A 17,885-nucleotide genomic window follows, 5' to 3' on the forward strand; every position below is an offset into this window, starting at 1 on the left:
GATGATCAATTGATTTCAACAAACTTGAGATTTGTACCTAAGATAACTGATTGGTTCAATAAACTTGGGCTGCCAAATTGAAGTAAATTCATCATATGGAAGTTCAGAAACAGAATGCAGTAATTCCGAGCCGCATAATGCATTGTTCTTATTGATGGCACTCAGTAAGATGCAGCTTTGTGCAATACCCCATAGTAGACTGAAATCAATAGGTTTTAAGTGCCAGATTGATTCACAGGATTTGTAAGGCAACTAACATGGACAAAAATGATCGTTCATTAGGAAATCCTTTATTGTACACAGTAGCAATATTTCCTACAAGGTAGGAGCAAAGAAAAAAAGTTACTTAACTTCTGGTGTCAACTTCCCGAGTGACAAATATCAGAAACACCCATAAAAATGAAGTATGATAAATTTTTTTGCATAGTCTCAGCTGTAACATGGAAATTCCATTCATGGTTTTAAGTCACAAATGAATCATTTGACACTAGAAGTACAGGTGCAAAGAAGAGTTTCTTAAAAAATGCACAGGTTGTAGAAATGAGAACTAAGTGAAAGCTCACTCCCTAAGCCATGGTGCCTGAGCTGGTGTCCACTGACATAGTTCACCTTCTTTGAACCAAAGAGCTGCAGAGATGCAAATTGTGTGTGTGAGAGAGAGACAGGAAAGAGCTCATGTACACAATAAATGTCTATCAAGCATTACATGATTACTAATTGTGAAAATGACCGTTAAGCATAAAATGAGATTTTACCTATTTCACGCTTGCCATTCTCAGGGCTGTCACTTCCATGAACCACATTCCTGCCAAAATTTTTCATCATAAGACCTTGTCTCTAGGAAAGTAATTTGATGTAATGAAAAAAAACAATTCTTTTCCAACTCTTTGTTATTAATTTACACAGTAAACTAGTCAAGCACCAAAGACTAAAGCCTCTAACCTTCCGGTTTGAACAGCAAGGTCTCCTCTTATTGTGCCAGGGTCAGCTTGAAGAGGATCTGTAGACCCTATAAGCTTCCGTGCAGATGCAACAACACCAACACCCTCCCAAGCCTTGCAGAGATAACTTATGATCAGTCTTGAAACTTTCAAATATTTCAGATTCAACGGGAGAGGGGGGAGGGGGGCGGGGTTGGTGGAGAAAGAAAAATTATACCATGCACACAACTGGACCAGAAGTAATGTAATCAATCAGCTTAGGGAAGAATGATTTAGACTTGAGATCCTTATAATGCTCCTGTAACCATAAAAACAAACATCATACGCATAATAATAATAATAATAATAATAATAATAATAATAATAATAATAATAATAATAATAATTTAGGCATCTCAAAGAGGATGTAAAAATCAATGCTCAAGTAACCATCAAACAGACATCAAATTAACACTAGTTACAACCATAGTCATAAATTGGTAAATTACATTGTTGCCCTGTTGATTTTCCCGAAAGCATGAAAATTAATATGAAAGCTGGTCATTTCCTTAGCAATTAAATGAAGCAGCATCCAGTGTTTCTATCATATGCAAAACCTCTTCAACAATTTCACATCACAATTGTAACTCAATTTCTCAAAAATGATATGGAAATACTGAATTGGGGTTTCTCCATATAAATTAATAAAGTAAATACAATGACAAAAGTCACAAACCTCTGCTAATTCTTTTGGGCACTCGAAGAGCTTCAAGCCAGTCAATTTAAATCCCTTCTTCTCAAACCTTGAAATAATCTCTCCAACCTATAACAACTCAACCCAAATATACAAATTTATGCCAGGAGAAAACAATTAAAAGAAAAGGAAGCTCTTTTATACAATATAACTGCTTAAACCCTACATGGCAACAAAGAAAGCCCAAAAATTCCCAGGAAACTATTAATTTCCCAGAACCAAGACAAGCAGTTGGGCTCAATGCCTCAATCTATTAGAGATTTTTGTCTTCTAAGGTAATGAATAATGTAAAGTCTTAAGACTTTTCCCCTATGCTTTCTCAGCAACCAAATTTGACATAGGTTTGTTAAGAATTGCAAGCAAATTAAAGTAAAGCTTACAAGTCCACGTTGCACAGCATCAGGTTTCACCATTATATAAGTCTCTTCAACTTGTTCCTGCACACACAATGACACCAAGAAAGACAACAACAACAAAAAAAGTACAAAATTTTCAAATGGGGTTCAAACAAACTTTGCAAATACCGAATAAAATGAGAGAAAACTAAAATGGGTTTTCGATAATTGAGTTAAAAATTTGAGAATAAAGAGGGAGAGAAGCAAACCATGGAAGCAACCAAGTGGGGCAAGAAGATATGGGTTTTGTGAGAGAGGGTTTTGGCATGGGGACGAGATGGGGAATAAGAGAAAAGATGGGACTTTGAGTGGAATGCAGCTAAGTGGAGATGGTGTTTGGTGCGTTGGATAGGGCAGTGAGTGTAGGATAAGCTGCAACTAGTTCTCTGAGTTTGTGAGCTTAGAAGAGATGATGAGAGGCATGGTGGGCTTGCTCTACCGAACACTGCCTGAGCTTCCATCTTTTCTCTCCCTCTCTCTTCAACAACACGAGCGCATTTACATATTATAAGGACCCAAAATTACTTGAGTACCCCTAACTTATTTTGTCCTTCATTTTGTGACTCATACAGTAAAAACAATGCTGACACCCAACTAAGAGTTAAATGTAGGGCCAACCCGCCCATCTGCTAAAACTGAACCGACTCAACTCGACTCAACCCAACCCGCCTAATTTACTCATTGAGTCGTGTGATTTTTTTTTAATATTATCTTTTGGATATTTCAATGAAAAGTTTCAGTCCGGCCCAACATGGCTATGGCCCAACCTGGTTCTTTTGGGCTTTCTTGGCATATTATCCTATCTTTTGTCTTTCCTTTTTTATGTGTAATTTTTTCTTTTGGCAATTATAATTTGAATTCCCTACTTAGTTGAGGGTGGTTTTAAGTTAAACCACACTTTCTAAAGCAATATACTTTTTTAAAAAAATCCATTTAAATCATACACTTATGTTAAAAGGAAATGATTTAATAAAACGATATCATGTGGAATACTTCTAATATATTTGGACATTATTTTTGGGTTCAAGTAATAATATAGTGATAATGACATTATTTGTGGAATTCTATGTTTGTGGTTTGAATCCCACCTCTTCCTTCCCCCTATCTACTTATTACCAAAAAAGAAAAAAAGTTTTTCTCTATACAAACAAAAGACATTATGTCACTACAAGCCATTATTTTGTTCAAGTGCTTTTGAAAAATCTAATTTCACTAGATTATAATTTACAACCTTCATGTCTTCTTTTACCTAACTTTATAACATGTAACTCTAACACCTTTTGATACATAATTTGTCACATGATACTAATCCTAATAGTTTTCCATTAACAACATCACATGCATGGTTTATGGATTCATTGGAAAGTTTTTAATGGTATTAGTTTTGATTTGAAACAACTCCTAGCTAAATCATAGGGTTAAAAACTTAATATATATATATATATATATATATATATATATATATATATATATATACTCTCTCTCTCTCTCTCTCTCTCTCTCTCTCGGTTTTTATACTGACGACTTGTTTTTCAAGTAGAATCGCTCTTCTTATTAAGTGTGTGAGGAGTTTTAAGTTTTGGTTTCCAATTTTTTTTAATTACATACACATCAACAGGAGAAAGCAAAGGAACCATGATCAACTTCCAAAACCCCCAGTTTGGGAGAGAATATATAGATGGGAATTGTTCCACTGCATCACAAAAAGAAAAAGAAAAAGAAGCCCATCTCGTTTAAAGAATTGGCTTTCTGCAGAACATGTCAAACAGTTTAATTCTCAAAAGAAAAGCAATATATATATATATATATATCACCACCATTAGTATTATTATTACAAGAACCAATACCTATCGAGATCACTTCAACAACTGCGCCGAGAAAATTCTGCCCCAAAACTTGTTGTATTAGATATGCGTAATTCCAATACTAAGCATTAATTTCATCAGTGGTGTTGACATGATGTTATATATATCATAACACACAAGTTGTTTATTTAATTATTTGACTAAGCTAGAATCAGCTAGCATTTTTAGCAAAGGGCTACCAAATAATATATGCTTGCTCAATTATTTTTGTTTCATTCTTATTACTATACATTCCCACCAAACATCATTACGTCAGTGAGCCACTGAGTACCCAGCTCTACATCACAAGCAAAGTTCATTAATTTCAAGCACTTAGGACCAGAAAAATTAATATTATTTCATCCACTTAATTCAGTTGGAGGAGAAAGACTAGCTAGGAGGAAAGGGCAAAAAAAGAGTGGGGGTGGGGGGAACTATATATTCACAAGCTCTAATAATATTTTGCCAACACCAAATTCTTATACGTTAATAATAAATAAGTTTTTAATCTTCCTATAAACAATTTTTTATAAGAAAAGTTAAACCACAACTTGTTCATGGTCAGCGGTTCTAGGTGGAAAAGTAGGCTAGAGTGCTATAAATTATTCTAGCGGACATAGATTCCTCGAGTGAAGCTTTTGTCTAGTGCTCTCGTACATGGGCAGTAGGCCAAACTCTAATCCCCACCCCCAAAAAAATTGTTTCCTAAAATCTTATTGCTAAGAATTTTCAAAATCAACACTAAGAAGTTTTACATTTGATGGTTGTTATTTAATTAATGTTCACTTTACTCCTTAATAATTACGACATACTATTAGTTATGAAATCTCTAGTTGGAATAAAAATCTGTCTTTCTATTTCTTATAAAGATACTAAAATTAAAAGGAAAAATATCAAATATATGACATATTGTCAGTAGTGGAATATAAAATAGAACATTATTTGTAGGGTCATTGGGCTCGGGAATATGTGTGGGGTGGCCCAAAGGTATTCTTTGGGCTAAAAGCCCAATCCGAGGATATTGAATAGTTCGAGGATGTATGAATGTTAACTTCTAAAGCAATACTAAATAAAAAAGAGATGAGGTCTGAGCAAGTATGTCCAAGAAGAGATTATATCCTCGGTTATGTAGTAGGAGAAGGGCTAGTTAACATCCACAAGCTAAATTCTAGAAAAATCCTATAGGTAAGGGTAAACATGAAAAATATGGAAGATAAGAAGAAGGGCGGTGGAATATCTAAGACAAAGCTGTTACCACCACTCCCGCATTGAATACTCTGCAACTACTATTTTGGCCGCATTAATGGAGAAGTGAGATCTGAGCATCAAAGTTTAGCCTGGCTTTTGTCTCCAAAGACTATAAGGGAGGTGGATGAGACGAGTATCTAAATCAGCAATTTAACCCTGACGTAGAGCATGAAGAAGAGGAGAATAAGGGGATATAAAAAGGAGAAGGGATCTTGAGGAGAGGGGATCAGGAGAAAAGGAGAAAAAACACTGTAGACCTTATTATCTATAATTGTAATCTGTATTAGGAAGAAGTAATATAAGTCATCCTCGGCTTGTGTTCGAGGAGAAGATTCTTTCATATAAACAGTTCCTTGTGTATATCTTTGTGATCAAAGCCCATCATTGTTGTTATCTAACATTATTAGAACCTAGATTTTAAGCCCACTCTCTACAAATTTTATTGTAAAAGGCATTTCAGACCCATTTCCTTTTGATTGTGAGTTCGAGCTCAAATTGTGTCCTTACACTATTAATGAGACAAAAGATTTTGTTCTTTTAATTGTCTTTGAATTTTCAATATGAATCCACTTCTTTTGATTTATCTCTAAACTTAAAAAAAAGAAGATAAATGTCGTGATCAACATGATGAATATTTAGTCTACTAGGTTTTTCTTTTCATTCTAAACTTTGTCTCCCTAATAAATAAGGAGATTAAAATTGTATTCAAAGTGTAACTCTGTATCAATTAACTAATAAAAATATAATGTGGCAAAGTATTAATGGAAGGCATTTATGTAGAATGCATTTGTTTGGGTGTAAAATATTTTTCAAAATTATTAAGGGAAAATGGGTTTTTCAATTTTTTTGTTCCATTCTTAAAATTATTCTTAAAAAATATTTTTGGCATTTGGTTTTTATGGAAAATAAAATTTTCTTCATATTTTTATATTGAATAAAAATAAAAATTTATTATTCATAATAAACAAAAAATTCACTATACCAACATTTAACATAGAACAATCTCACAAAATCTAGACTATAATAAATACAAATCCGCAATAACAACAAATCCATAGTTTAGGACTTAGAAAAACACAGACTTCTTCTAAAAAAAATAAGAAGAAAAAACACAGACTAGTTTCAATGCCCAAAAACTGGGACATTTATTTTACTCAGAAATAAAACGCAACCTTAATCTAAGTAATAAAAGGCTATAAAGCTCATACAGCTGACAATTAGACTTTAAACATACTCAATGGAGTCAACAAATGAACAAAGCTCTTGATTTTGCTCAAAAATATCCATGTCTTGCTCTTCCATGGTCACCCATGCTTCAAGTCCAGAATTCACTCTCGTTTCAATGAAGATTATAATGTTCTTGAATGCCAATGGAGCCGTACTTACCCAAATAGGCTTTCCCCAACCAAAATCAGCTTCATATAGTCGGTAATTGGCCCAACTGATGAACCTGAATACTTCAACATTTTTTGGTACTAGTTCCCCAATTTGTTTAAGAGAATCACTCATCACTGAAAACCCATTTTCACCTTGCATCTTCCTTATATATGTATTCCTTGTCTATTTTCTTTATTGCATTTCGGATTTCATTTGCCAGATGATGCAACTCTCTAGGGCTCTCCATTGTTGGTGCGGTGCAATTGCCAACCAAGAAAGATTCACAGCAGCACATTTTGGTAGGGGTGGATCATTTCTTGGACGTGAATCCACAGCATGTGTCATAATAGAAGGACTTAAGGACCCTGATCTTGCTTTAGACACTTCCATTGCACATTTCCATATTAGTGCTGACACCACTTCAATGCGGGTTGGACTAAAAAAGACGTGTGACAGATTGCTATTGGCAGAATATTTAGGACCAGAGTACCCACCAAACATCATTACGTCAATGAGCCACTAAGTACCCAGCTCTACATCACAAGAAAGTTCATTAAAATCAAGCACTTAGGACCAGAAAAATATTATTTCATTCTCTTAATTAAGTTGGAGGAGAAAGAGACTAGCTATCCAGTAGGAAAGGGCAAAACAAAGGGGAAAAAAACTCTATATTCACAAGCTCTAATAATATTTTGCCACATAAAATTTTTATAAGTTAATACTAAATACATTTTTAATCTCCCTATAAAAACATTTTTAAAAGAAAAGATAAACCGCTTAATCTTCTTGGTCAACGGTTCTTGATGGAGAAGTAGGCTAGAGTGCTATAAACTACTCTAGAAAATATAGGTCCCTCAAATGAAGCTTCCCTCTAGTGCTCTTGTACATAGGTAGTAGGTGAAACCCTAAGTTTTTCTCCAAAAACAAAAATGTTTCCTAAAATTTAATTACAATTTATCTAGATTTTTCAAAATCAGCCCCAAAAAGTCTTGCATTTGATAGTTGTTATTTAATTCTTTTGCTTCTTTTGAATGTTCATTTTACTCCTTAATAATGATGCCTAACAATTAATTATGATATCTCTAGCTGGAATAAAAATCTTATAATATTTTTTAGTTTCTTATAAACAAACTAAAATTTAAAAGAAAAAAAAAATTAATATATGACATTTTAAGTAGTGGAACATAAAATAAAACACTATTAGTGAGATAAAGGATTTTTTTTTTTCTTTTAACTATCTTTAAATTTTCAGCATGAGTCCTATTCCTTCGATTCATCTCTTAACTTAAAAAAAAAAAAAATCATGATCAACATGATGAATTTTAGTCTAATAGGTTTTTCTTTTCTTTCTAAACTTTGTCTAGCTACCCTAATAAATAAGGAGATTAAAATGAAAAAGCCTAATAAATAAGTTAAATCACAAATTACATTATCTAAGTTACCCTAATAAATTAATAAGTGTAACTCTGTATTGATTAACTTATAAAAATATAATGAGGCAAAGTATTAATGGCAAGCATGCATTTATGTAGAATGAGTCTGTTTGGGTGTAAAATATTTTTGAAAATCTGTTATAATAATATACGGTACTTTACTTTTAAGAAATTAAATATTGAGTAAATTTTTTTTTTCAATTTTTTTTGTAAATTTTATATTATTAAGTGGATTATAAATATTTAAGATAGTAATTAGTATTCAAAGTATGAAATGTGGAGTGATTTATCTTTATCATTTTTTTTCTTTTTATATGGTACTTTACTTCCCGGAAATCAAGTACTAGATAATTTTTTTTTCCACTTTTTTTCTTTAAGTGGATTATAAATATTTAATTAGTATTTAGATTGTGGACTGTAGAGTGATTTATCTTAATTTTTTTTGTATGGTATTTTACTTTAAAGAAATCAAGTATTGAGTAAGTTTTTTTTTTCAATTTTTTTTTGTAAATTTTATATTATTAAGTGGATTATAAATATTTAAGATAGTAATTAGTATTTAGATGGTAGGCTATTGAGTGATTTACCCTTTTTTTTTTTTTTTTTTTTTTTTCTTGTATGGTACTTTACTTTCAAGAAATCAAGTACTAGGTAAATTTTTTTTTTCCACTTTTTTTGTCTTTTGTAAATTTTATATTATTAAATGGATTATAAATATTTAAGATAGTAATTAGAATTTAGAATATGGACAGTAATGTGAGCTATCTTTTCTTTTTGTATGGTACTTAATTTACTTTTAAGAAATCAAGTATTAGTTAATAAAAACAAATCCACAATAACAAATCCATGGTATAGGGCTTAGAAAAACACATACTAGTTTCAATGCTCCAAAAACTGGGACAAACATTTTACTCAGAAACAAAACACAACCCTAATCTAAAAACGAAAAGCTCATATGGTTGACAGTTAACACTTGGAACAGTAAATTTTAAACATACTTAATGGAGGAAACAAAGGGTCGAAGCTCTTGATTTTGCTAAAAAATATCCATGTCTTGCTCCTCGATGGTCACCCATGCTTCAAGTCCAGAATTCACTCTCGTTTCAATGAAGATTATAATGTTCTTGAACGCCAATGCAGCCGTACTTACCCAAATAGGCTTTCCCCAACAAAAATCAGCTTCATATAGTCGGTAATTGGCCCAACTAATGGACCTGAATACTTCAAAATTTTTTGTTTCTCCAATTTGTTTAAGAGAATCACTCATCACTGAAAACCCATTTTCACCTTGCATCAACCAAGAAAGATTCCCAGCAGCACATTTTGGAAGGGGTGGATCATTTCTTGGACGTAAATCCACAGCATGTGTCATAATAGAAGGACTTAAGGACCCTGCTCTTGCTTTAGACACTACCATTGCACATTTCCATATTAGTGTTGACACCACTTCAATGCGGGTTGGACTAAAAAAGACATGTGACAGATTGCTATTGGCAGAACATTTAGAGTAAGTGACGTAGGACAACCACAATAGTATAATAGAGCAGAAAAATGATAGGATAAACCCTAGGAGTCAGCACCTAAGGGCTGCTTGGAGTCAGCACCAAGCAAACTGGAGTCGGTACCAGTGTAAAAAAGAACAAACGTTTTTTTATAATTGTCAAAAGCTGTCTTACAATAATCAGAAAAAGTGTTTAAATAGCTAACAACACAAAACCCTAATTATTAAATAGCTCACAACACAAAACCCTAATTATTAAATGTTTGGGCTTGCAGAATCTCAAGCCCAATAACTAATAGGCTTCATCCATAAGGCCACAGGTTGAGCCGTCTTCTTTTTGCTCTTCCTCCCATACGTGTGTATAATTGGGGGCCTATATCTTGTGTCCGCACCAACTCCCCCCGGGTGAGAGGAACTCGACCCCGTCGAGTGGAAAGCTGAAGAGCTCTGATAGTACTCCAGTAAGTCAGGATCTAGTCGCTGTAGCTCATCTCTAGTAATCCATGTGCAATCAGAATCTGGTCGCCCGCGCCACCGAACTAGGAAACGGTGAACTCCTCCATCCCTGGTAGAAACAATTTGCTCATCTAAAATAGCATCAATAGATTCTTTATGTGCATAGGGCAAATTTAAGGGTAAAGGGGTAGGCATAGGGGCATCAATAGGATTAAGCAAAGGCTCATCAAAATGAGTATCAGGAATAGCTGTAGGCCTTTTATAAGCAACTAGATCCTCAATATTAAAAGAGGAGTTAATACCATAATCATGAGGAAGGTCAATGACATATGCATGTGGGCCTATTCGTTTCAATACCTTGAACGGACCGGCACTACGAGCCTGCAATTTCTTAACGGTCCCAAAGGGAAATCGTTCAGGTCGGATCCGAATCATGACATAATCTCCTACCTGAAATTCTGCATGACGCCGATGAGTATCAACATGAATTTTATATTGAGAATTACTTACCTGAATTTTTTTGTGAGTCTCAGTATGCAAATCATGAACATGTCGTGCGAATGCCTCAGCAGATTCAGAAATCCTAACATGTAGGGACATGGGCAAAAGATCTAAGGGCTTCCATGCACAACCTCAAAAGGACTAACGCCTATAGACCTGTTAACAGAGCTATTATATGCAAGTTGGGCTATAGGAAGAATTGAATCCCAATTTCGATTGGCTTCACCCACTAGACACCGAAGGAGGTTCCCTAGGCTACGATTAACCACCTCAGTTTGACCATCGGTTTGAGGATGAAATGCCGTGGAAAATTTCAATTTGGTGCCTACTAAATGCCACAAGGTCTTCCAAAAATAACTCATGAAGCGAACATCCTTATCAGACACTATGATTTTGGGGAGACCATAAAGCTTGACAATCTCATCAAAGTAAAGCTTTGCAATTTTAGAAGCATCAGAAGTCTTAGAACATGGTAGGAAATGAGCCATCTTAGAGAAGCGATCGACAACTACTAGGATAGAATCATGCTTCCTAAAGGTGCGGGGCAAACCTAGTACAAAGTCCATACTCACGTCCTGCCACGGGCGATCTGGCACAGGTAAAGGCATGTACAGACCAGTGTTTTGCTTGCGATGTTTGGCTAGTTGACATGTACGACATTGACCAACTATCTTAGCAACACCCCTCTTAAGACCAGGCCAATAGAATTGACGTTCCACTTCCTCAATTGTCTTATCTCGGCCAAAATGACCTGCAAGGCCTCCTGCATGTATCTCTCAAACTAGAAAATCTCTCACTGACGACCGAGGGATACACAACTTGTTGGCTTTGAACAAGTAACCATCCTGAAGGGTATAATCATCCAAGACGGGGTGTGAAGCATTACTTAGGCTAGTGTAGAGCTCCCCAAAATCTTGGCATGACTGATAGTCATCCTTAAGTCGTTCAAACCCAGTGACCTTAACACTCATGACTGGGAGCAAAGACACTCTTCGACTCAGTGCATCAGCAGCCTTATTCTCAACTCTCGCCCTATGTTTCACCACAAAGTAGTAACGTTGCAGAAATTCAACCCAACTACCGTGCCTAAAATTTAGCTTCTTTTGGGAATTGAGATAGTGCAAAGCTTCATGATCATAGTAGATAATAAACTCTCGAGACAACAAGTAATGGCACTAATGCCAAAGAGCTCGTACAATGGCATAAAATTCTTTGTCATATGTGGAATACTTTTGCTTAGCATCATTCAACTTCTCACTGAAATAGGCAATTGGGTGGCGCTCTTGACTAAGTACTCCCCATAGGCCAATACCTGAGGCATCACATTCCACTTCAAAAGGCTCGGTGAAATCAGGGAGACGCATGACAGGTGCCTCAGTCATCTTCTGTTTCACCTCTTTGAAGGCCTTAGTAGCAATTTTTGTCCAAATAAACTCCCCATGTTTCAAGCAGTCAGTGATGGGGGACATAATGGTACTAAATCCTTTAATGAATCGGCGATAAAAGGAAGCGATCCCATGAAAGCTTCGAATCTCATGTATAGTTTTGGGCTCGGGTCAATCCATAATGGCTTGAACCTTCTGGGGGTCGGCAGAAACTCCTTCAGATGACACTATGAAACCTAGGAAGACAACTTTATCTGTAAAGAAAGAGCACTTCTTGAGGTTACCATATAAACTCTCCTTTCTAAGGGTTGTACAAACTTGAGTTAGGTGGTCTAAGTGTTGCTCCCTAGACTTACTATAAATGAGGATATCATCAAAATACACAACCAAGAATTTTCCCATAAAAGGCTTAAGCACTTGAGTCATCACTCTCATAAAAGTACTAGGAGCATTGGACAATCCAAAAGGCATAACCATCCACTCATATAAACCATTTTTCGTCTTGAAGGCAGTTTTCCACTCATCACTATGACGAACCCTAATTTGATGATAGCCACTTTTTAAGTCTATCTTGGAGAAGATCGTTGCTCTAGTCATCATATCCAACATGTCATCCAACCGAGGGATAGGAAAACGATACTTCACAGTGATCTTGTTGATGGCACGACTATCAACACACATCCTCCAAGTCCCATCTTTCTTTGGAGTTAAGAGTGCAGGGACTGCACAAGGGCTCGCACAAGGGCTCACACGAGCGAAACCCTTTCTAAGTAGTTCTTCTACTTGTCTTTGCAACTCGGCATGTTCTGCAGGGTTCATCCTATAATGGGGCAAGTTAGGTAGGGTCGCTCTGGGCACAAAATCTATGGCGTGTTGGATATCACGCATGGGCGGTAAATGATCGGGGAGTTCCTCAGAGAAAACATCCTTAAATTCCTGGAGCACGGACCTCGCTTCTTTAGGTTGCTCCTCACAGGTCTCTCCACGAAGTTCCCTAGCAACCAAGACAAACACAATGGATTCTTGAACTGCTACCCTTTTAAATGCCTTTGGGCTTATGATGTTCAGACCTTTCGCCTTCGGCACTTCTGGCTTCTTGCTCATGTTGATTGGCTTGGGTTTCAAAGGATTAAACACAATCTTCTTGCCTCCAAACATAAATGAGCAAGAATTGGATCGCCCATGAAGGGTGACATCTAGATCATAAAGCCAAGGTCTACCTAAGATAATATGCCCTACATCCATGGGAATTACGTCACACCATATTTCTGCCTTGTAGGTGAGGAATTGAAGTGGGACAACACATCTTTCTTTTATGGCTATGGAGGAAGTATCCACCCAAGAAACTTTATATGGGTTAGGTTGTGGGATCAATTTCAAGCCTAGGCGGGAAACAACGTTAGAGGACACCGCATTAATGCAACTCCCACTATCTATAATAACCTTGCACGTTTTGTCTCCACACTTAGTGTAAGTCTGGAAGATGGCACTTCTTCGCCAATCATCAGTTTCCCTTTGTTCTGTCAAAGCACACCTTACCACATTCACTCTAGGGACACCAAAAACAGCCTGGGAATCATCAACTTGAGGGGAGATGGCTCTAATGCACGTGAGTTAGCTGGGATCATCTTTCCATTCGGCCTCAACATCTTGGACTTCTTCAGCATTTGGGTCATACACTAGCTCTTCAACATTTTCTACATTTTCATCATCCTCTTGAATGACAAGGGTCCTAGAGGGACATCTAGCTGCGACATGTCCAATCCCATTGCATTTGAAGCATTGGAGGCGAGAGCCTAATCTTGAGGGCTCATTGATCACACCTTTTCCCTTGTCCTCTTTTTGTATCGGGATGCTATTGGGGTTGACCTTAGGGGATAAGGCAAGTTTAGGTTTGCTACCAAAAGGTTGAGGGTTGGGAGGAATGCTTCGAAGCTCAGAACGTCACCAAAAGATAGATTTGGATGCTAACTCACAATTCCTAACAAGGTCATAGGCTTCTCTTAAGGTGGTGACTCCTCGGGTGATAATCTCACCTTGTAGGTTAGCATTTAAACCTTTCTTAAACCTATTGAGTGTGACAACCTCTTCCTCAACTATTCGAATTTGCCTATGGAATTCCTTGAATTTCTCTATGTATTCGGTCACAGGAGCAGTGCCTTGTCTTAGGTGATCCCATTCCTCAATGAGGGAGCTCCTATAAGTTGGAGGAAGATAATTCCTCGAGAGGGAGTCCTTCATCTCCATCCAATCAATAATAGGGGGCTCACGTCGTCGCCTAAGGGTTTCCTCAAGGTCCTCCCAGAAAAGATCAGCTCTCCCAATTAACTTCATCCTAGCATACCTCACTTTCCTATTCTCAGCCCAATGGTAATAGTCAAAGAATTTCTCCATTTGACGTAACCAATCAGTGAAAACTCATGGGTCTAGGCAGCCATCAAAGGTGGGTGCTTCTATCCTTTCCTTAGACATCCTATCATCATAATCCCTAGGACCATAGTGATTATAGTGATTATGTTCGAAGTGTGGAGCCCTATTAAAGTGACCATTGTTATTTTGCCCATGCATGTTATCTCCTTCATGGTTAGTGGTCTCTCTTTGAGATGTTTTAATTTGCTCTACCCTATCCAGCAAATCACGGACACTCTTAGCTAGGTCTCCTATGGTTTGCTTTAAAGAGGGCCTAGATTCGGACGTGGATTGATGTTCATGGTTTGACATGACGCGACCACTACGTAGATGCATGCAACACAATATTTATGAATGCAGTTGAGATTCCCAAAAATTCAAGTAATCAATTCTCAATGTAAAATTAAAGGTCAAGCAAAAGTGCATGTAGGGACTAGATCGATGAATCAAAGGAAGGAATTGCAAATAAATAGTGACAGTGTTCACAGTATTAAGAGATAGCCCAAATAAACGTCAAATTCCAAGAAGCTCCACAATTAATAATAAGAATCGGATATTTCAAAGAAATTGGTTTTGTTTTGTTTTGTTTTTTTTTTTGGAATTTTAGAGTGGGTACTAAAAGAGGACACAAATAGTAAAATGATTAATTTGAGCACAAACTGGATAGGATAATGGAGTATGGTGGGATATGCACATAAAAAAAACATAAAGATAATATTTTTTTTAATGAGATAAAATTGAATCCACCAAAAATATAGAGTCAGAATTGTACCCTAATCAGTGGCTCCACGTATTGCATTAGGCAGCCACGATCTGCTCTTCAAGTAGTGAATTGACTTGGACTGAGGAACCTGTGAAAACAATTAAAGCCCAATACAAGAAATGGGCTGTCACAGCAACAATGTCTTTTTTTTTGTTTTTTTTTTTTGTTGGTGAAATACAATAAAAGACTACAGCTTAAAACAAGAATCTGCTAACCCAACTCCCAAAACATAACACTGAACTAAAGAAGCTATTAGAAACAACAACAAAAACTAAAAGAGAAAGAAAAGAAATGGTGGAGTCATCGACTGGAGCCGTCGACGGAGGTAGCAGCTAGAGTTGCTGGAGTCATCGGCGGAGCTGGAGGCTGTTCGTCTCGGCCTTGGCATCGGCGGTGATCGAAGTCCTCAGCAGCGGTGACGTTTGGGCTTCGCGGCGGTTAGTGAAGTGCTGGGTTTCGCGGCGGCTAACGGCTGGTGGCTGGTGACGGTTGGACTTTGCGGCGGTTGGTGGCTATGGCGGCTGTTGGGCTTCGCGGTGGCTGGTGGGTGTTGGCGGCTGGGTCCGTGGGTCTCTGCTTCTTCTTCTCTCCTTTTTTTTTTTTGTGGGCTGTGGGTTCTGAGATCAGAGGCGGGCACAGATGGTGGTCACCAGCTTGGGAGGCACCGCTGGCTTCTCTGTTGGTTTGGGAGTGAGAAACTCATGTGGGGCTTGGGGGAATACACGGATTGCAAGGGTTGGCTTGGGCTTGTATAAGATCTCATGGGGCAAAAACTTGAAAGGTATTGTCATTGTTGGCTTACTCTTTTGTTTTTGATGGCTTTGCATGGTTATCTACGGTTATGTTGAATGGACCGGAAGTCTGCTCTGATACCAAAACTGACGTAGGACAACCACAATAGTATAATAGAACAGAAAAATGATAGGATAAACCCTAGGAGTCAACACCTAAGGGTTGCTTGGAGTCAGCACCAAGCAAACTGGAGTCGGCACCAGTGTAAAAAAGAACAAACGTTTTTTTATAATTGTCAAAAGCTGTTTTACAATAATCAGAAAAAGTGTTTAAATAGCTAACAACACAAAACCCTAATTATTAAATAACTCACAACACAAAACCCTAATTATTAAATGTTCGGGCTTGCAAAATCTCAAGCCCAATAACTAATAGGCTCCATCCATAAGGCCATAGGTTGGGCCGTCTTCTTTTTGCTCTTCCTCCCATACGTGTGTATAATTGGGGACCTATATTTTGTGTCCGCACCAGTAAGACAGAAGATTTTTATTCTTATTAGTGTTACTAGCAGTTATTATTTCCTTTAGTGAAGCGATCTTTGAGCCCGGGAACACAAATCTTTTTGTAACGCACTTTGCTTTTGGTACTCCGTCAAACCTTGGCACTAAGCCTGATAAATCTCTTGGTGAGAAGAGATTTGGCCCTGGAAAGATTGGAGACAAATTATCACCAGCACCCGTAGTGATTTCAGCCCACATGTTGAGAAATGAAGAAAATGTGCCTCCATCAACAATCTTGTGCAATGCGCATGTACCAATAGCCATTCCTCCACAGCTAAAAGTATTAACCTGAATGGCCAATTGGGCTTCCATGGATGATTTATTGCAATGACAATCATGAGGAAGGAATTGATCAAGTACACTAACTTCAGGCAGATTGAGAATCTCCAAGAGTGTGCAGTTCGCTTTGGCTTCTAAAAAGTCCACCCCCTCATCATTACACTCAATGAAAAGGTTCTCTCTGACCCTTCCAGAAAGTGGATAGATATGAGTTAAGGCTTGTGATAGCGATTCCTTTAGCTGATTAATTCGCTCCTGGGGTTTGATGAACTTTGTTATGTCATTGCATGCATAGTAAAATATCCTTGGCACGTACTCTGGAGGTGCAATTTGGTCTAGGAGGGAAAGCTTGAAGATTTTGAGGTTCTGTGGTGTTGGTGAGGATGGTTTGATGGTCACTCTGGCCTGTATAGCAACCTTCACCATATTCATTTTTTGCTTTCAAAATGAAACTCAAACAGGATTGACTATGGCCTAATTAACATCCCTAGCTATTAAACTTCTCTTATAGTGCATTCCACTGAGCTCTTAACCAATAATATAGAGCCATAAACTGTCCGTGTAGTTGTTGGAGAGAATCTTCTTGAAAGCTAGTTAAGGAATGAAATGGTGAGCAAAGGAACATTGTAGAATATAAAGTTGTATTATCTATTTAACATGTTGCAAAAGTTAATTAATTTATTAGCAAAATGATAACATAGAGAGCATATTAATTATATATATATATATGTGTGTGTGTGTGTGTGTGTATGTAGCAAAGGTTTATTAGCAAAATGATAACATAGAGGCATCCTTAAGTTGTGATTGTTATTTAACAAGATTAATATGCTTGAGACTTCGATATTTGAGCCAATTAAGTTTGGTTTTCAAAACCTGTAATGTAAGTGTATTGAAGTTAACGTGGATTTTGTTTCTCATTATTGTGCATATATATATGAGAGAAAGTGTGTGTGTGTGTGTGTATATGTAGCAAAGGTTTATTAGCAAAATGATAACATAGAGGCATCCTTAAGTTGTGATTGTTATTTAACAAGATTAATATGCTTGAGACTTCGATATTTGAACCAATTAAGTTTGGTTTTCAAAACCTGTAATGTAAGTGTATTGAAGTTAACGTGGATTTTGTTTCTCATTATTGTGCATATATATATGAGAGAAAGTATTTGCTATAAAACTGATATACCTAGTGATCAAGGAGTACAACGAAAAATGTCTGATATGTGTGGAATCACTTCTAAAACAAAACAATGGAATCAAGACATTCGAGGTAAGGTTGCCAAGCCCAGCTCCATTGTTGTTCGGTAGCGGGGGGAAGAAGGTTGTTAAGA

The 17,885-nt window shown here is 36.8% G+C and overlaps 2 protein-coding genes across 2 annotated transcripts; both read right to left on the bottom strand.

The window, feature by feature from the left end:
* Positions 1-386: 386 nt before the first annotated feature.
* Positions 387-2,564, bottom strand: LOC142630277 (nucleoside diphosphate kinase 2, chloroplastic). Its single transcript, XM_075804264.1, has 7 exons — positions 2,279-2,564; positions 2,055-2,111; positions 1,657-1,743; positions 1,159-1,239; positions 943-1,055; positions 756-805; positions 387-627 (listed from the first exon to the last, which is right to left on the bottom strand). Exons 1-7 carry the CDS (start codon positions 2,528-2,530, stop codon positions 560-562), a joined length of 708 nt encoding a protein of 235 aa, XP_075660379.1. The 5' UTR covers positions 2,531-2,564; the 3' UTR covers positions 387-559.
* A 3,821-nt stretch (positions 2,565-6,385) lies between these two features.
* Positions 6,386-16,989, bottom strand: LOC142633018 (akuammiline synthase 2-like). The gene is made up of 5 exons (XM_075807307.1): positions 16,275-16,989; positions 15,067-15,076; positions 9,122-9,434; positions 6,810-7,057; positions 6,386-6,701 (listed from the first exon to the last, which is right to left on the bottom strand). The coding sequence occupies exons 1-5, from the start codon at positions 16,987-16,989 to the stop codon at positions 6,386-6,388; spliced, it is 1,602 nt and encodes a 533-aa protein (XP_075663422.1).
* Positions 16,990-17,885: the final 896 nt, after the last annotated feature.

The sequence above is a fragment of the Castanea sativa genome, chromosome 4 (assembly GCF_040712315.1).
Source record: "Castanea sativa cultivar Marrone di Chiusa Pesio chromosome 4, ASM4071231v1".
NCBI classification, from domain to species: domain Eukaryota; kingdom Viridiplantae; phylum Streptophyta; class Magnoliopsida; order Fagales; family Fagaceae; genus Castanea; species Castanea sativa.

What these genes read in the sequence shown, in the direction of transcription:
- LOC142630277 (XM_075804264.1), bottom strand. Translation starts at nt 2,530, where the DNA reads ATGGAAGCTCAGGCAGTGTTCGGTAGAGCAAGCCCACCATGCCTCTCA. An exon ending in CTTGCTGTTCAAACCGGAAG is followed by an intron (nt 806 to 942) that starts GTTAGAGGCTTT and finishes AAATTTTGGCAG; the next exon opens with GAATGTGGTTCATGGAAGTG. An exon ending in GAATGGCAAGCGTGAAATAG is followed by an intron (nt 628 to 755) that starts GTAAAATCTCAT and finishes GCATCTCTGCAG; the next exon opens with CTCTTTGGTTCAAAGAAGGT.
- LOC142633018 (XM_075807307.1), bottom strand. Translation starts at nt 16,989, where the DNA reads ATGAATATGGTGAAGGTTGCTATACAGGCCAGAGTGACCATCAAACCA. An exon ending in GTTGGGGAAAGCCTATTTGG is followed by an intron (nt 7,058 to 9,121) that starts GTAAGTACGGCT and finishes CTGGGTACTTAG; the next exon opens with TGGCTCATTGACGTAATGAT. An exon ending in GCTGCTGTGAATCTTTCTTG is followed by an intron (nt 6,702 to 6,809) that starts GTTGGCAATTGC and finishes TACATATATAAG; the next exon opens with GAAGATGCAAGGTGAAAATG.